This window comes from Cervus elaphus, chromosome 2 (assembly GCF_910594005.1).
Source record: "Cervus elaphus chromosome 2, mCerEla1.1, whole genome shotgun sequence".
Classification (NCBI taxonomy): Eukaryota; Metazoa; Chordata; class Mammalia; order Artiodactyla; family Cervidae; genus Cervus; species Cervus elaphus.
The window spans coordinates 5127641-5147641 of NC_057816.1; the positions used below are offsets into that span (position 1 = coordinate 5127641).

The following is a 20001-nucleotide window of genomic DNA, read 5'->3' on the forward strand; positions in this document are numbered from 1 at the left end:
TCCCTGGAGCCTCCTCGGGGCCGACTTCTGACCCCTCCCCTCCCCCACGCACCCACCCACGCAGGAAAGAGGGGCGCACCCCTGCCTTGGGGTCAGGCGTCGGCTCAGGACACAGCCCTCCCCGGCAGAGTGTTCGCCTCAAAATGGAAAAGCAGACTGGAGGGAGAGACTGATGCCACGGACACTCAAGCTCAAGCCCTCCTCCCTGACAACACAGCATCCAGACCGAGCCACCGTCCCCACAAACGACGAGGGCTGCAGTCACATCTCCCGCAAACTGGGCAGCTCCTATCAGTAGAGACTGCTTCTCTGACAGTCCTGGAGGCCAGTGAGTCAAGGTGCTGAGGGCTTCCCTGGAGGTCCAGTGGCTAACAATGCTCTGCACGCCCAATGCAGGGGGCCCGGGTTCGATCCCCGGTAGGGAAGCTAGATCCCACATGCTGCAACCAAGACCCGGAGCAGCGAAATAAGTAAAATAAATATCAATCAGTCAATAAAATAAATATTAAAACATAAATAAATTAAATATTAAAAATCAAGGTGCTGGCAGGGCCAAGCTCCCGCAGAAGGCTCTGGGAAGAACCATTCTCAGCCTCTTCCAGCTTCTGGTCATTGCCAGCAATCCCAGATGTCCCCTGGTCTGCGGCTGCTTGCCACCGTCTTAACACGTCCTCCGCCCCCGGGGTCTGTGTCTAAGCCTCCCTCTGAGAAGATGACTGGTCCCTGGGGGGTCGGGCCCATCCAAACACAGCACGACCTTGTCTTGGTTCTCGCCACAAAGATCCTATTTCCTAGGCAGGTCACATCCACAGGCTCCAGGGCTGAGGGCTTCACCGTGTCTTTTGGGAGGATATGATTCTGTTCCCAACAGCTGGGGAGCACGGGGCTGGGAGACACTTTCCATAGAAGGACGGGTTCAGGGGCAGGAACTCCAGACAGAGGGGCGCTGTGGAGGCCGCTCTGCAGCCCCGCAGGCAGGAGTGGGGCAACCCTCCACCGCCCCCTTCCCGTGGGGTCTGATCTGAGCTCAGAGGCTGGGTACCCGCCGAGGGTGGTCCAGCAGACCACGACTCTACCCTGAATACCTTCTGCAAGCTGAATGCCGGGGCAGCTCTGAGCCCACCCCTGTCTACAAGGAAGCCTCGTGGAAAGGGCAGGCCGTGGGGATAGCAGAGCCCGGCCACGAGACACACAGAGCCCCCCGGGACAGAGGCCAGAGGAAGCCGCTGTGACCAGCGTCATCTCCGCACCCTCCAGCCTGCCTTCCAGTCCCCACAGGGCTCCGTGCGCCTTCCGTCCAGGGGCCAGACGGCAAACGCTCCGGGCTCTGCGAGGCCACGGCCGCCTCTCACGGCCCCTCGGCTCCACCACTGCAGCTAGAAGCTGCCACAGTTGACGCATCAGCAAAGGCGTGTAAGCAAAGCGTCCTACGTGGGCGCCGAAACCTGAAGGTCCTACTGCTTTCCCAGGTCACAAAACACTCCTCTCGTGATCCTCATTCAACCGAACTTAGCCCACAGCTGCCCCCAAACAGGCCGCGAGCCGTCTGGCCCACGGGTGGGGGCTGGGGGTTTGCTAGCTCTTGGTGGGACAGTACGTGTGACTTTTACGTATCAGAACTACAGTCTGATAACGCGGGAAACCATGTCAGGAGGCGAGGGAACACAGAGGGACTCCAAGTGCTCTCCACTCCACTCCCCCGTAAACCTAAAACTGCCTGAAAAATAAAGTCCGTTAAAAATAAAAATATAAAATATAAAAGCATACAAATCAATAAGAAAACTACCCAGACCCCAACAATAAATGGGCAAAGACCATAAACACAAACTAATAGAAGACAAAAAACACAGTCAATAAACACGACAAATGGGTAACTTCTTGGTAACCTGACCATTTGAGCCACCAGGGACGCCCAAGCATTAGTCACGCAGTAGTATCCGACTCTCTGCAAACTCATGGACTGTAGCCCACCAGGCTCCTCTGTCCATGGAATTCTCCAGGGTTTTTCCTGACCCAGGGATCGAACCCGGGTCGCCTGAATTGCAGGCGGATTCTTGCAGGTAGAAGTGAGAGGCCTGCTGCTACCAGCTGGGTCAGGGTGTCCCCACCTCCCAGGGGACTGTCCCGGGCACGCTTCCTGGATGGCAGTGTGGCTTAGGGACCTTCTGGCCAGGCAACTTCCCCTCCGAGAAGCCAGCCCAAAACAGCAGCTAGAAATGCACATGGATTCTCTGTCACAGAGGGTCCCCAAGGCTTCATGAAAACAGCAAAACCCAAACCCGAAGGGAAGAACCCGTAAAGAACCTAGAGATCTCACTAAAGGAAAAAAAAGTGAAAGTGAAGTTGCTCAGTCATGTCTGACTCTTTGCGACTCCATGGACTGTAGCCTACCAGGCTTCTCCGTCCATGGGATTTCCCAGGCAAGAATACTGGAGTGGGTTGCCTTTTCCTTCATCCAGGGGATCTTCCCGACCCAGGGATCAAACCCAGGTCTCACGCATTGCAGGCAGACGCTTTACCCTCTGGGCCACCAGGAAAGCATTACATATATGAAGGGGCTGGAGTCCAGGTCAGTCATTACACAGGCCCCAACGGCACCCTCTGGAGAAGGCGGGGGCAGGACAGGCTGGGGAGGCAGTAAGCGGGAGAGTCAGCATGATGCTACACACATGATCCGAACAAATCACGCAAGAAGATGTGAATGCGTGAAAGGAGAAAGGACGGGGTGGTCCAGTGGCTAAGACGTCTCGCTTCCATCGTAGGCGGCACGGGTTTGATCACTGGTCAAGAAACTAAGATCCCACACGAGACAGTCAAAAAAATAAATAAAAGGACAAGAAACACACTTCAAAATATTAACAGCAGCTATCTCTAGGTGGCAAAATTACGAGAGCTTTTTATTTTCTCCAGTTATTTTTTATGTTTTCCTTCCTACAGAGAACACAAATGTCACTTCAAAACAAGAAAAACAAAGGCTTTAAAAGACAATGCACGAGTTCATCCCGAGGGGATCTCACAGATTAGGTGGGGCGATGGTCTTAATTCTGGGGATCCACCTTCCCTTTCTCAGGTTAGAAGATCTCACAGACCAGGTGGGGTGATGGTCTTAAATCCGGGGACCCACCTCGGCTTTCTCAAGGGTGACCTGGCAGGGAGTGCCCTAACTCTCCACTAAATTGCCACGGGGGTAGGGAGGTTGGAGGGGGATATATTCGGCCTCGAGGTTCTGAGCTGTTTGAGCTGGAAGAACAGAAGGGAGGGATGGGGAAGAAGGGTCTACAGTCCTGGAAGTCCAGGAGGACGCTGCTGGTGGCGGTCGCCCAGTGTGGGGGCCACCTGAAAGGGCCTCGTGGTTAACCCCTTCCACACCCCAACTCGGAAAACGGACTTTTCATGATGGGCAAAACGAGCGTGCATCCCAGGGCCTGGACTGGCCACATCAATAGATACAAGAGGGGGCGGGGCCTGTGAGTTCCCCACCCCCCAGCCCAGCAGGCAGGATGGAGAGCACCCTGTCCCCCCGCTGAACCACCTGCAGCTCCAAGGTCACGCCCCCCCCCACCCCAACCCCGCAGGAAGGACGAGGCTCAAACCTGGAGATTCCCCCAAGGCCGCACCACCCCCGACGGCTCCTCCTACCAGAGATGCCTCTCCGCCTGCCTGACGCGTCCTCAGCCCCGGTCCTGGCTCTCGGGTCTCCCGCATCCATCTCCCCTTGCTGCCCCCACGGGAGGCAGAGCCCGCCTTGACCATGACCCGGGCCCAGAACCACACGGGCAGAGCCGGGCCCAGCGTAGGCCGCGGTCCACGCTGCAGCTTCTAAGGCCATAAACAGCTTCACAGCAGGCAGGCAGCCGGCTTGTTTTTGTTTTTTAGCAATTGATTTTCTCCACTGCCCCCCTGGGGGTAAGCGGTTGGACAAACACCGAGACGACAGGCCGGCACTCCAGCCCAGGAAACCGCGCCGAGCGACCACAGGGTCACAAGGCACAGAGGAAGTGGCCGGGCCGGACGCTGGCTCCGCTGGAAACCTGAGGCCCGAGCAGCTGTCCCCCCGCACGGCCCACCTCGGGCCTGCGGGCCAGGCTGCAGGGAGGCTACGGCCCCTGGGAACCACGGGCCCCGCCCTGGCCTGGGGCTGGGCCTGTGTGCCCGGCTCTGGGACGGGGGTCACCCCCGCCCTGGGGCCCGGGGTCACTGGACAGCGGCCGGGTCAGTGCCAGTCCTGTGACCCCCCTGCAGCCAGTCACCTCCGGCCCCTTCCCCAGGCCCCTCACATGGCCCTCCACAGGCAGCAACGCCCAGGGGTCACAACCGACCTCAGCCCCCAGCCCCATTTCCCTCCTGAGTGACCCTGAGCAGGCAAGCTGGCCCGTCCCTCACGGAAAGGACTCAGGTGTGGATAAGGCCCCCACGCGAGGCTGGGAACGAGAGAGACATGTTCCAACAGAGGGTGGCTGGGTGGGCAAATGAGAAGTGGGCAGCCAGGCTCCCTGAAAGGCAGGAATGTGGGGTGGGGGGCTGGCAAAGAGCCCGGGACTTGCACGAGGAAGGCTCCGTCCCACCTCTTCAGGCAGGTGGCTCTGTTCTGTAGAAAGCCCATACGCGGGTCGCTCTGAGCCCAGGCAGACCAGAAGTGTCCCGTAGACGACTCTGGTGCACTGCAGGCAGACGTCCCCGGGGCCCGGGGAGGCTTGGCACAGACCCTGGGCCAGGCTGCGCGGGCTCAGGTCCCGTCTCTGCCCCTCCTTCTGTGGCTCTGACTGTGCATGTGGACAACACAGGCCGGCCAGAGACCCTGCCTCACACAGCGTCACCCTTAGCCCCCAGGAAGTGCTGGGGGCTGGGGCGTCCATCCACCAGAGCTCGGACCTTGAGAGCACAGAACGTGTCCCTGTGGGGAGCCGTCTCAGCCCCCGGGGTCCGTCCAGGGCCAGGCTGGAGCTGGGCTCAACTGCAGAAGCAAGAGGCACGTCGGACAGGCTGGGAGGGAGGGGGCTACGTGTGGAGCGACCGCAGTCTCACTGTGGCCGGTGGACACGGGCATCCCCGCGCCTGACTGCACCCCGGAGGCCTGCCTGTCCGAGGGCCTAGCCCCATGATGACACTGTTTTCTTTCGAAGAATATGGCAGGCTCCCCTCTCCTCTTTTATTAGTTTTAAAAGTTCGTCTTCAGACTCAGACACAAAAGAACACATGCTGTGTGGTTCCATTTCCGTGACGTTCCGGAACAGGCAAAACTAATCCGTGGTGATGGAAGTCAGGACAGCGGCCGCCTTGGTGGGGGGGATGGGGGGGGGGGGGGTTGGTTTATGGCGGGAGGCTGCCAAGGGCATGGGGGAACTTTCCGGGCGATGGAAGTCTTCTGTATCTGGTGTGGGGTGGTGGTTATGTAGACGTATACAACTGTCAGAGCTAATCAAAATCTACACTTAGAACCTGTGCGTTTTACTGTCTGCAAGTTATACTAAATACCTCAATTTCTTAAAAAAGAAAAAAAAAATCAGCACTTGGGCTTGTGACACCATTTCCTGGGACGGTGCAATCTGATTTTCCTGCTATTAAAAATTCACGGTCCGTGGCTGAGAACAGCAGCTGCCTTCTGTTTGCAGAGTCGACGCCAATCACTGCCCGGGTGGCGGCAGCCTGGGCCACAAGGGCCTCCTTTCTTTTCCCTTCGACCTACTTCCCCGATAAGTGACAAGACAGCCAGGCTGGGAACAAACGCACCCCTTATCCCTCGGGCCCGAGCCTCGGCTAATCCTCCCGGACAGACGGACGGATGCAAGGGGCCCAGTTGTCAGCCCGCCCGTCAGACCCGACAGTGGGCGCCTCTGTCCCTCCCGCTGCCCCCTCCTGGCCACATCCCCGCCGCCCTTTCGTCTCCTGCCCCCACGAACATCTGTTAAAACTCCTTCCTGGCGAGGTGCGGCAGGCGGGCCGTCACTCAGCGAGCCCCCGCCTCATCTTGAAAGGCCTGGGCTGGGGGTACGGAGAGTGACTTCCCAGCCCCGCCTGCCCACCCCCGGGTGGCAGAGCCACAAGCCGCAGGTCACCTGCCCAGGTCACTCGGGCCCCGAGGAGGGGGCTGCCCCACGGGCGTGAGGAAGGCCCAGGGACAGAAGTCAGAAGAACAGGGCAGGTCCCCCGAGGGGCGGGCCCCCGAGCGGCTGGAAGCAGCGGCAAGAGCGGGCGCCCTGGGTCGCTGGTGGTAACTCCCAAATAAGGGCCCACTACTGCTGTTTTTAGCCCATTCCACATAATTGGAAAAACATGGGGAAAACCAAAGCCAGCCGGGCACCTCCGTCGGCGCGGCTGCCAGGGAGGGGGCGGGGAGGCTGGCGCTGAAGGGCACGCAGGCTCGCGGTCTGGCCTGGGGCGGGCTCCTGGCCCAGGGCGGGCGCCCCGCCTTGGGGACCAGAGTCACTCGGTTCCCCCAGACTTCACTCAGCCCCCAGCAGGGCCAAGGCGGAGGAGGCCACTTGCTGGGACATCCACTCCAGTCTCGGAACCCACAGGTGCCTCCCTGAGTCTCCAGAAACACGGGCCCCCGGAGCCAGTGGGTGTCATATCCGCGCCCAGGGGGCTGTGGGAAGAGACGCCCCTCGGCCCACAGGCAGGGCGTCCCAGGGCTCCTGTCCTGTCTGCATGCCCCCACCCGGCAGGCTCTGCCTCTCCCCTGACACCCGCTCCAGCCCCGCTGAGGGGTGTCCTCCGATCTCCCCACAAAACCAGTGAGGAGGCCGCAGCTCAGCGGGCTGATGGACTCCCCGCTGTGTGGACATTCAGCAGCAAGTGAACCAACCCCCACTCCACCCTCCACTTCCCGGGGGCCGCCCCCCGCCCCCGCACCCACCCCAGGATGTCGCAGGCTCCCACATGCTGGGGTCCAAGCATCATCCCATCTCAGCTTTGTCCCTGGGGAAAGCGCTGACCCCTGCACAGGGGCGGCTCAAAATCAGGCTCCCTGGCTCAAAATCAGGAAAAAAACAGGATTCACTCACATCACACAAATGTCTTCAAATTCAACTCCATGGGCTTCTCTGATGGCTCAGCTGGTAAAAAATCCGCCTGCAATGCAGGAGACCTGGGTTCGATCCCTGGGTCAGAAAGATCCCCTCGAGGAGGAAACGGCAACCGACTCCATTATTCGTGCCTGGAGAATCCCATGGACAGGAGCCTGGAGGACTATAGTCCATGGGGTCGCAAAGAGTCAGACACGGCTGAGTGACTAGCACACACACACAAGCATAAAAGGTCAGGCACCTGGGGTGAGAGAGCCAGGAATCCGCAAGTTACGCCCGAGACCCTGGCTTCCCATCCTGAGAAGTTTCTGGCTGCGCTGGTGGTTCCCGACCCACCACCCCGCAGCTGCCTTGGGCACGCATCCAGGGCAGAGGCAGCCCTTCGCTGCCCACACCGAGTCCCTTGTCATGGAGATTTGCTGGGGCCAGGAACCTGGATGTCACGTGGGTGATGGTAATTCCAACACAGCCAGGCCCCTGCCCCGATCCAGAATCCTTCTAGCTCAATGCCGACCTTCATCCCAGAAAGGAGAGCCACATGCCTGGCTTCCCCACTGGCCAGGCGAAGAGGGTTCCCCAAACACTGGGCCCCCTCCCAACTCCTCTGGGTAACAGTTGGCATCCACATCTACTCCTGATTCCAAATGTCCAGGGAAAAGCTGCTCTCCTGCCATCCTGCCTGCCTGGCTCCAAGTTCAAGTTCAAATTCAAGCATAGCTCATATTTGTTAGGCAGCCAGGCCTTCCTCTCAACAACCCCATGAATCGGGTACTACATGCTTACTCGCTTAGTTGTGTCCAACTCTTTGCGACCCCGTGGACAATAGCCCACCAGGCTCCTCTGTCCATGGAGATTCTCCAGGCTCCTCTGTCCGTGAGATTCTCCAGACAAAATACTGGAGTGGGTTGCCATGCCCTCCTCCAGGGGATCTTCCCAACCCAGAGATCAAACTCAGGTCTCCTGCACTGTAGGCAGATTCTTTACCGTCTGAGCCACCAGGGAAGCTGATCATCCCTTTTTACTGCTGAGGAAATGGAAGCACAGAGAGGCTGAGCCAATTTCCCAAGATCACACAGCCGGGACATGAGTTAAGGTTTCATAAAAGGAAGATTGGACACAGAAAGCCATCGCATGATTGAAAAGTGAAAGTGTTAGTCGCTCAGTCGTGTCCGACTCTTTGTGACCCCGTGGACTGTAGCCCACCAGGCTCCTCTGTCCATGGAATTCTCCAGGCAAGAATACTGGAGTCCCAGGTTGCCATTTCCTGCTCCAGAGGATCTTCCCAAACCAGGAATCGAACCTGAGTCTCCTGTGTTGCAGGCAGATTTTTACCATCCTAGCCACCAGGAAAATCACTCTAAATTCTGGGTTTGCCTGAGAGAGCATTTCCTTGCTACCCTAAAAGTCTTCGGCAGGCTCTCAACTGGGGACCAAAGCCGTGTTACATGCCGCGAATGTTGCCTTCGACATACCTTATCCTGGACAGAAGCCACCCAAGGCACAGTCCGTGTCCGTTTCCCTCTGTCCCAGGGGCCATCCCCCTAGCCCAGGGCCTCCTCCAGAGCCCTCACCACATGGCTTTGGCTCTTCACCCGCCGTGGGACACTGGACCTCACCGATTCCACAGCCAAGAGGAGATCCCCGAGTGATCCCAGGGCCTCCTTAGCTGGCCCCGAAATTGCATCCTCCCTACCGGACACGCCGAGCCTCGGAAGACCCTGGCGGCCCTCCACGGGCACCGCTGCCTTCCGGCCAGCAAGGCGCCTGCGCCAGATCCTCAGAGCCCCGCCAGTGACATTCAACAGGTTCAGCGCCTCGTTTTCTTCATGTTACCCTCGCATTGCCAGCCTCTGTCTCCAGGCAGTGTTTGCAGCTGATACCCCGCACGGCGTCAGCAGTCAAAACCCGCATTCCACACACGATTTACGTCCACCGGGACGCGGAACGACACACGTCAGGGGACGCGGCCGCTCGGGAGGCTGCGGGAGCAGGGAAGGCAGCCACCGCGCTCAGGTGATGGCAGGGGGGCGGGGGCCGTCCTTTTCATCAAACATTGTCCTTTAACACGACACTCTGTGGCAAGGAACAGAAACTGGACGCAAGGGGATCCGAGTCCCGAAGCCCCCGGTCCACCAGGGGGGGCGTCACTGTTTGTGACATCTGAAACCCTCAGCCCCACTGGGTCCTCGATCACAGAACAGGCTCTGACTCGCTGCATCTGTCACCGAGACAGCTGAGGGGGCCCCCTCAGGGACAGAACCCCCTTCTCATTCACGCCCGCGCTCCTCTGGGTGAAGGACATGGGGAGATGTTTGAGGACCACCTCGAATGTCCAGAAAGCCACCATGGGGGCAAACCCTTGAAATGCTCTAAGAAGCTTCTGGGTTGCTTCTCGACTTCAATTAAAACATTTAGGAAACTCTGTTTACCCTTTCCCATCCCGGCTGCCCCCAGATCCCTTCAGCTTCTAACACACTCCAAGGAGGGAGCTACGTAAGCCGCCCTTGACCCCTAGAACGAACCCGTGTGTCAGTGGGAAGCAACTGGGGTGCGAACCAGCCTCCTAAAAACCGGGCCCTGGGCATCCCATTCTCATGCAAACCAAGACTCCCACCCACGGCTTCTGTCTCCCTGAGCTGTTCCCTCCTCTGACCCTGGTCCTGGACGGCGCATGTGGAGCAAACGCGGGTGGATGCAGCCTCAGTGTGAGATCCTGTCTGCCTCTATGCAGACCCCCGCCCCATTCCTCGCTCCCAACCAAGCAGGGGCCCCTCGGAATGACAACAAAAACATTTTTCTTCCACGAGCTTGGCATTCTCCAGCTGAGTCATTTGAAAAAGTGTCCTTCACAGCTGGGGAGCGGGCAGTTCTGACAAAACCAGGAAAGGTGGCCCCTGTGGCTGACTCCCAGGGGCTCTTTGGGAACTGGATCGGCCCCAGCCCCACCCCACCCTACACCCCGCACACCCCGCCCCCGAGGGCTTGCTTCCGACAGGAAAGACTGGCTTTGCTACTAATCCCCAGTTCCCCCTGTGGGTATCGGTGTCAGCTCCCAGCACAGAGCTTCCAGCCCCGGGTACTGCCTCCTCCAGGAAGCCCTCCCACCCCTCTCCCTGCGGTTGATGCCTGCAGAGGGTACACAAGCCTCTCAAAGGACTCGACCCCAGGCAGCGGCCCCCAGAGTTCAGAGGCCCCAGCTACTGGGATGGTGGAAACCCGAAAGAAGCCTACAGTCCCAACTTGTTCTGATTGGAAAGGAATCTGGGCCTCCCCCAGGGGGTGGCAGGATCCTCCGACAATGGAGGCAAACCTAGCCCCGTGGGCCTGACGCAATGTCAGCGGTGTGAATGGTGGGCATGGCCACTGTATATGTGGACCCACTGCCTGCAGGGGGTCCCATTTGCAACTCCTGTTGATGCCCTGGGTTCTCCACAGCTTCCCTGGCAGGGGGTGGTCTCAACCCGTGCCCCCCTACCCCCCGCCATCTCACAGATAAGGAAGGGGGGCAGAGAGTGGCAGGACCCCAGGGCAATCTGGTCAAGTCCCTTCTGGAACACCAGGCTTCTCTGGCTGTGCCACTTCACTGGGCCGTGACTCTGGGCTTCGGTGAGGGTTCACAACCCACTTCTGCCTACACCCCACTCCTGGAACTTTGATGCGGGAAGGAGCCGCCCAGGCCCCTTAACAAAAGCAGCTGCACAAGGCCCCCACTGGGGAAGGCACGACTGCATGATCTACCTTCTTGGGGTTGTGTCTGTCAACTACAAATTGGCACGTGGCATAGGCACTTGCCATCCACCTCTACCAAGATTAAATCGTGTGCGGCTGCGGCTGCTGACTTTCAACACGTCCTGAAAGGAGCTCAGGGTGGAGAGTAGAAATGGAGGCGTCTGTGCTCCAGGAAAAACTGGCAGGACGGGTCTTCAGATGGTTAGATATTTTCAGACGCCAATTTTATGAGCCCAATTCTTATATCTCCTCATATCTAGAAAAGCGCTACAACCGTTCATGTGACGTCTGTTCCTTGTGACTAGCAGAAAACTTCTGCAAAAATATGCACTTGATTGCATGTACTTCTCCTTCACCAAGATCATATATATATTGACCTTTTCCCCTACCTCTTTGGAGCACTTTCTCAGCTATCTGAGATGCTCTCTGGGCTATTGTCCTCATTTTGCCCCAAATAAAACACAACTACAATTCTCATATTGTGTATTTTTTAAAGTTGACATATCCATCCCTGGTCCTTCCCCAAATGTCCACATGCAGCCTGGTTCTAGATACTTGGAGTGGGTGGAGATGGCAACCATACCTGTATCCCCCTCCCTCTCCCAGAGCAGACATCACCAACCAATCCAACTCAGGGCTCAGGCAGATAGCACCCATCGATGGCAGATAACAGACAGCAGATCCAGATCCTTCTACCTCCAGGGCCAGGCCCCAAGCCAGCCCTCTCACAGCAGCAAGACTCGGAAATTGCAAAAACACAAATAGAACAGAAATGCCCAACAGGAGGAAGATGATTTGAAGGTCTACACACTTGATAAAACATTCTTCAGGCAGTAAAACACGTGCTCCTGAAGCACTGTGCGTGCATGTGTAGTCATGTCCAACACTTTGTGACCGTATGCACTGTACCCTACCAGGCTCCTCTGTCCATGGGCTTTTCCCAGCAATAATACTGGAGTGGGGTGCCATTTCCTCCTCCGGGGGATCGCCCCAACTCAAGGATCAAACCCACATCTCCTGCGCCTCCTGCACTGGGAGGTGGATTCTTTACCACTGAACCACGTGGGACATAGCTCATGTAATTGCAAATACTCCTGCAATATTGTCAACTGAAATGTAGAGACACACTTGGACAAAAGAGCAGAGAAAGATACACCAAAATATCTCCACTAATTCCAGATTTCCTTTTAGTTTCTGCAATACACAAAGCAGAAATGGCTCCGTAATTTGCAGGGACCATTGCAGAGTGAAAATGCAGGGCGCTTTCAAGTTGACAACAGAGCACAAAATGGGGCTCTTCTGAACTTGGGGCTCCAGGTGCCTGCACAGATCAGACACCCGTGAGGTCGGTCCTGACACCAACCGGCTCCTGCCACAGGGCAGCCACACAGGCTGCTCCTTCTCTCTGTTCCATCCCCCTCCTCCCTGCTAGGCCCTAAGTCTCAGCTTAAATGGTGCCTCCTGGGGTGGACCTTCTCTGGCCATCCACCTCAGGCAGTCAGTCCCCCCTACCCATCCCCCTGTGCATTACAGTAAGCCCCCTACATACAAGCCGTCAAGTTGCGAACTTTAAAGATGCGAACGCGCGTCTGGTCCCGGCGGGGGTCAGAACCTGTGCCACGCACGCCAGAGGTGCCCAGCCCTGCACCTCTCCTGTCCCGCCGGCTCCCGTCGCTGACCATCCCTCAGCCCTGCCGTCTCCCAGCTCCTCTCCCTCCCCCAGTCAGCAACTTTTCTTGCCAGTTCACTCGATGCCAGCCCCTTTTCGCTGCGTACTGTACTACTGTACTTTTCAAGGTACTATCCTGTAAGGTAAGAAATGTTTTAAGTTTCATGTTTGTTTGCTTTTTATGTATTATTTGCATGAAAACTATTATAAGTCTATTACAGTACAGTACTATATACCCGATTGTGTTAGTTGGGTTACCTTGGCTAACTGTTAGACTTACCAACAAATTAGACTTACCAACGCACTCCCAGAAGGGAACTCATTCAGATGTAGGGGACTTACTATATTCTCCGCCGCAGCCCCTTTCGTGGGTCTTGCGTTGTGAGTGAAAGTGTAAGTGACTATATTCTCTGTCTCAGCCCCTTTCGTGTGTCTTGCATTACTCTGATCCAAATCTGTTAACAACTTTTATTCACATGTGTGCCCCACCAACCTGACCCAATTAGCACGTGTGCTCTGCGAGCGGCAGGCCAATAGGCCTGCCCGGCTTGCTACCTGCTTTAGCCCCAGCATATAGCAGGCATGTGGGAACGACCTGGGGGTATATGGAACCTAGCAGATGCCACGCTTTTCAGATTTGCCATCATGAACTTTTGTTTTAAATCCAGGACCAAGTTCTACTACTGCTCCTCCCTTCTGCCCCCAGCCCACCAGGGAAGCCCTCGGCTTCCCTTTCTTTCCCTCAAGTGGGGCTGGCCCAGGAGTGGCTGCTTCCAGTCACCTCTCACTACCCCCCTCGCTGGTCTGGCCCAAGTTCACCCTGGTGCTGCCTGGCTGTGCTGGGCCCTGGACGTCCCCAGGGGACAAGCTGAATCCTGGACACACATCATTTCCAGAAGAGCACACCCTGAACCCCACACCTGGCAGTAGAGGCCCCAGGCAGCGCCCCAAGACAGATGACACCTCATTACAAATAATCACAGCACTAGTGCTTGAAGCAGCAAGCGTGCGACAAGCAAGGGGGAGAATAAAGAGGCGGAAAAATGTCAAAAGCAAAGAATATCACTCGTGCAGGGGTGTGGGGGGCAGGAAATCAGGTAAACTTCATGCATCCGGAAGATAACTCCCATTAAGGATGTGTTCACGACCTACGTTTCCAGCAGGTTCGGGAAGAAGGGGGGTGATTATGGCACGAAGATCCCAAGGGAACGGGATGCAAGGGTCAAAATGAATTATAGGATTTCCCTGATGGTCCAGGGGTTAAGACTCTGTGCTTCCACAGCAGGGGGCGCGGGTTCCACCCTTGGTCAGGGAACCATATTGCTACACAGTGTAGCCAAAAAAAAGTAGTAATAAAAAATAAAATTTTTTCAATGAATTATGAGTTCCACAGCAACGCTTACGAAAAAAGAAAAGCAAAGACAGGAGCTTTCAGGAGGGCCCATGGTGCTGCAGAATCGGGAACCCTCGGAAGAGACGGGAGGAGAGGACACTGCCTCCTGTCTCCCAGTTCCTAGCACACCGCCCTCCTCAACGGCCGGCTTTTAGGGTGTGATCACACAAGCAGGCAGGGTGCTCGGCACTCAGGGTCTCAGCCCATCTGGCACGACCTCCTCTTATAGATGGGAACCCCCGCGTGCCCATCAGGCAGCAGAGCCCAGATCTGACCCAATCCCAGCGGCTCTGAGCCCAGACCGTGTGAGCCCCTCCCCGAGGGAAGCAGACGGCAGACACCCAGGCCGGCGGCCGCCCCTCCCCGGCTCACCTGCCTTGCACGTCTGGCCGTTGTCCTGAAGCTGCACGCCCGTGGGGCAGGCGCAGGCGTAGAAGGGCTCCCTCGGGGACAGCAGGCACAGATGGGAGCAGCCGCCGTTGTCCTCCTCACACCGCGTGTGATCTGCGGGAAATGGGTCGGGGGGACACAGTTCCGAACTGACCCTCGACCCCCACCCCCGCCTCGCCCGACGTGGGCATCCTCCCCGCCCCTCCCCCTCCTCCTCTCGATTTCCTACAACGAGAAACCCCGTCTACATCAGGGCCCCTCCAAGGCCACCTCCCCCGTGGAGGCCACCCCCAGCCCTCGCCGGCAGGACCCCAGGACCTGCCCGCCTGGCAGTGGTGCGCCCTGGGTCGGGGGTTCCTGGGGCGGAGGCCTGTCTTATCTGTCACGCGCTTGGACCTCATGGGCTCTGCAGAGGCGCTCGGTGGCCACACGGGGCCGAGCCTCTTGATGCTGATGACGAGGCTTTTCGCTCTCCCTGGCACTACCATCATGCACCTGAACTGACGAACGCTCCCGGGATCTCACCCTGCCCAGGACAGGATGGGACGGGACCCAAGAAACACGAAACGCTGAAAGTGTTAGTCGCTCAGTTGTGTCCGACTCTTTGCAACCCCATGGACTATATAGCCTGCCAGGCTCCTCCATCCATGGGATTCTCCAGGCAAGAATAGTGGAGTGGATTGCCATTCCCTTCTCCAGGGGAATCTTCCCAACCCAAGGACTGAACCCAGCTTGCATTTAAGAACCATGGAGCTCTCCCCAGAAAACAACTTCAGAGAACTCCACCCCTGGGACCCCCACTCTTAAATTCAAAGTTGGGACCTTCAACAGCATCAAGGCCAGAAGCCACCCCTCCTCCGTGGTCCGCATGGAAACTGGTGGAGGTCCCCATAAAAGCAGGTGGTGGTCCTTGAAGGAGCGGGTGAACGCAAGTCCCTGGCTCTGCCTGTCACAGGGGCTATTCACCATCAGAGACCCCTCCATGACCCCACGGGGAGCCCAGGCGGAGAACTCAGACCTGGAGCAGATTTTATATGAGTAAGTAGGTAACCTCCACTGGGCCTTGAAAACAGGGCAACCTTCCTTGGAAATCCTTTTGCCACCCCTGAGGACAGCCCTGCCCAAAGCAGCCCCCGCGCCAGCTCTGCAGAGGGATGTCTCCCAGTCTGCTCCCTCCCCAGGAGAAGACACCAGCCTCCTGCGTTCAGTCCCAACCCACCCCCTGACTTACAATAAGGCTGCCGCTCTGGGCTGAGCACTTGAATATCCATGGGCGAGTAGAGAGCGCTAAGGATCTCCTTCCTCTTGTCTCCAGTCCTCTTGTTACAGGCGTGGATGGAGCGGGTCTGCCAGTCCGTCCAGTACAGGGTGTCTCCAGAGAGCGTCAGGGCAAAGGGGTGTGTCAGACTGCCCTCCACGACCTTCTGCCTGCAGGGGCGGGTAGAGAAGCCATCAGGGGGGGTCCCCACTGCACTCCCTCTTTTGTAAGCCTTCCATCATCACTGCTGACCCATCAATATCACACTGGATCACGGAGCAGTGATGGAGCAGCCTGAGACCCCAGCATCCCAGGAACCCTCCATCAGGCTGCACCTTCCAGACCCAGCCAACCTCCGACCACCCCCGACAGTGACATGGGAGCCCCTGCACACACAACTGCTCCCCATCCAAGCTGATTCTAGAATAGGGGATGCTGGCAAAATACCCCACAAGGAAGAAACACGGAAGAGAAGTGGCAAGCAAGAAGCCACAGCTGGTGATAACATACAGATGACAAGCACACCTGTCCTGCCCTGGTGCTTTAACAGCTTAATACAAACCAGACCAAAAGCAACTTGCTCTTTCCTCTGAAACCAATAATTTATTTACCAAAGCAAATTAAACTTGCATCAATGTGAAAATAAAAAAAGGTATTCTCTTCTGTGTATTTAGGACATCCCAGGTGGCTCAATGATAAAGAATCTGCCTGCCAATGCAGGAGACGCAGGAGACGTGGGTTCGATCCCTGGTTCAGGAAGATCCCCTGGAGAAGGGAATGGCAACCCACTCCAATATTCTTGCCTGGGAAATCCCATGGACAGAGGAGCCTGGCGGGCTGCAGGCCATGGGCTCTCAGAAAGTCGGACACGAATGAGCACCTAGAAGGGCAGGGGAAAAGAGTTCTGTGCATTTATAAAACCCAGCAAACAAGAACTTGTTTTTTAGTGAAATTATGGATGCTGGTAAGAGAATCGTAATTTACACAGCTGGTAGCATGCAATTATCTGCTTTAATGACTCTCGGCCCACTATAGGGGAGGGGGTAGGAGCTGTGGGTGGGTGGTCACCAGCACGTCCTCAGCCCCGGGTACAGCACCCAGGAGAGAGGAATACTCGAGAGGCATCACTGACCAAAGACCATACGCTCATGCTCAGTGTCCATCTGACCCGACATTGCCTCTTCCCTGTTTTTTTCGTCGCACCAGGCGGCATGTGGGATCTTTGTTCCCCAACCAGGGATCAAACCCAAGCTTCCTGCGGTGAAGTACACAGTCCTAACCACTGGATTGCCAGGGAAGTCCCTTCCCTGTTTTCTTGATGTCACTCTTTAAAACAATTTATTGAATACAAAGGATCATTAGAGAATGTGTTCAGTCATTAAGCCGTGTCCGACTCTTTTACCATTCCAGGGACCGTAGCCTGCCAAGTTCCTCTGTCCATGGGGTTTCCCAGGCAAGAATACTAGAGTGGGTTGCCATTTTCTTCTCCAGGGGATCTTCCCGACCCAGGGATCAAACCTGCATCTCCTGCACTGCAGGCAGATTCTTTAAGACTGAGCCACTAGGGAAGCCCTCATGAGAGAATATATACCAACAAACCAGACAACCTAGAGGAAATGGATAAACTCCGAGAACCACACAGTCTTCCAAGAGTGAATCACAAAGAAACAGAATCTGAATAGACCAATACCTAGTAACAAAATTGAGTCAGTAATCAATAAACTCTCCCCAAACAGAAGTCCAGAGTCAGATGGTTTCATAGGTGAATTCTACCAAATATTTAAAGAAGAGTTAATACCTGTCCCTCTCCAATTATTCCAAAAAATAGAAGAGGAAGCAGAGAATAGTTATCACCAAAAAGACAAGAAACAACAATGTTGGCAGGGATGTAGAAAAAAGACACCCTCGTGCACTGCTGGTGGGGGTGTAAATTGGTACAGCCACTATGGAAAACAGTATCAAGCTTCCTCAAAAGACTGAAAATAAAACTACCGTACAATCCAGCAATTCCATATCTGAATAACTTCCCTAAGAAAATGAAAACACAAACTTGAAAAGATATAAGTATCCCTGTGTTCACTGCAACTGTGATTATAATGGCCAGTGTATGGAAGCAACCTGTGTCCGCAGACAGATGAACTGAGTGAATAAAGAAAAGACGGGGTGTGTGTGTGTGTGTGTGTGTGTGAATAAAATCCAGCAGAATACTACTCAGCCATAAAAATAATGAAACCTTGTCATTTGTGGCACCATGAATGGACCTGGAGAGTATTATGCAAACTGAAAAAATGGTCAGAGAGAGAAAAGCAAATACCATATGATTTTCTTGACATGTGAATTCCAGAAGACAAAAGGGAAACAGACCCATAGATAGAGAACAAACAGGTGGTTGCCAGAGGGCAGGGGGTGGGGAAACAGACGCAATAGGTGGAGGAGATCAGAGGTACAAACTTCCAGCTACAAGATAAGTCAGTCATGGGGATTTATGTAATGTACACATAAGGAATATGGTCAATAATACCATAATGAGTTTGCTTGGGGATAGATGGTTAACTGTTCTTGCTGTGATCATTTCATAATTGAATCACTATGTTTTACACCTGAAACGAATACAGTAATATTCTATGCTAATTATAACTCAACAGAAAATATTAAAAGCCCAAACTCATAGATACAGAGAATAGACTAGCCGTTGCCAGGGGTGGGGCGGTGGGTTGAAATAGGTGGAAGAGATCAAAACATACAAATTTCCAGATTTAAGGTAAGTCAGTCCTGGGGCTGTAATGTACAGCATGGTGACTACAGTTAACAATATTGTGTAAATTTACAAGTTGCCAAGACAGCAGACCTTGTAAATTCTCATCACACGGGAAAAAACTGTAACTGCGTATAGGAATAGAACTGGATGTGGAACAACAGACTGGTCCCAAATAGGAAAAGGCTGTATATTGTCACCCTGCTTATTTAACGTATATGCAGAGTACATCATGAGAGACGCTGGGCTGGAGGAAGCACAAGCTGGAATCAAGATTGCCGGGAGAAATATCAATAACCTCAAATATGGAGATGCCACCACCCTTATGGCAGAAAGTGAAGAAGAACTAAAGAGCCTCTTGATGAAAGTGAAAGAGGAGAGTGAAAAAGTTGGCTTAAAGTTCAACATTCAGAAAACTAAGATCAAGGCATCTGGTCCCATCACTTCATGGCAAATAGATGGGGAAATAGTGGAAACAGTGGCTGACTTTATTTTTCTGGGCTCCAAAATCACTGCAGATGGTGACTGCAGCCATGAAATTAAAAGACGCTTGCTCCTTGGAAGAAAAGTTATGACCAACCTACATAGCGTATTAAAAAGCAGAGACATTACTTTGCCAACAAAGGTTCGTCTAGTCAAGGCTATGGTTTTTCCAGTGGTCATGTATGAGAGTTGGACTGTAAAGAAAGCTGAGTGCCGAAGATTTGATGCTTTGAACTGTGGTGTTGGAGAAGACTCTTGAGAGTCCCTTGGACTGTAAGGAGATCCAACCAGTCCATCCTAAAGGAGATCAGTCCTGGGTGTTCATTGGAAGGACTGATGCTGAAGCTGAAACTCCAATACTTTGGCCACCTGATGTGAAGAGCTGACTCATTTGAAAAGACCCTGATGCTGGGTAAGACTGAGGGCAGGAGGAGAAGGGGATGACAGAGGATGAGATGGTTGGACGGCATTACCGACTCGATTGATATGAGTTTGGGTAAGCTCCGGAAGTTGGTCATGGACAGGGGGGCCTGGCGTGCTGCGATTCATGGGGTCACAAAGAGTCAGACACGACTGAGCGACTGAACTGAACTGACTGATAGGGATAGGCGTTAACTAAACTTATTATGGTCATCATTTTGCAGTATATATGTACAAGGGGGAAAAAAATGTAACTATGTAATAAGGGTAGATGTTAACTAAACAACCAAACTTATTATGGTCATCATTTTGCAATATACAGGTACAAGGGGAATAAAATGTAACTATGTGAAAAGGATAGATGTTAACTAAACAACCAAACTTATTGTGGTCATCATTTTGCAACATACACGTGTAACAAATCACAGTGTCATACACCCAAAATGAACATAATTGTATATGCCAATTTTATCTCAATAAAAACCAAAACCGAACAAACAAAAAAAAATGTCTTGAGGTGAAATTCACATAACACAAACTAACCATTTCAAAGTGAATAATTCAGGGCCGCATAGCACACTCACAATGTTGGGCAACCACCACCTCCAGCTACTTCCCAAACATTCCTATCCCCATAGGAAAACCCCGAACACACCAAGCAATTAATCCTCATCTCCTCAACTCCCCTGCCCCCACAGCGCCTGCTGACACCAGTCTGCCTTCTGTCCCTAAGGACTGGCCTGCTCTGGACCTTCCGAATAAATGGAGTCACACAATATGTGGTCTTTGGCGTCCAGTCTCTTTCAGGAACAGCATGTCTCCAAGGCCATCTGTGGCGCGTCATCTCTCTGTGCTTCATTCGTGTTATGGGTGAGCAAT

General features: G+C 54.7%; 1 protein-coding gene across 4 annotated transcripts in view; it reads right to left on the reverse strand.

The window, feature by feature from the left end:
• LRP5 (LDL receptor related protein 5) overlaps positions 1-20001 on the reverse strand; it is a 124789-nt gene that overhangs the window by 56032 nt on the left and 48756 nt on the right. For all 4 annotated transcript variants that reach the window (XM_043924698.1, XM_043924680.1, XM_043924669.1 and 1 more), the window contains exons 4-5: positions 15438-15634; positions 14189-14320 (exon numbers count right to left, since the gene is read on the reverse strand). In XM_043924698.1, the coding sequence (XP_043780633.1) occupies positions 14189-14320; positions 15438-15634 (329 nt within the window). The remainder of the gene's footprint in view (positions 1-14188; positions 14321-15437; positions 15635-20001) is intronic.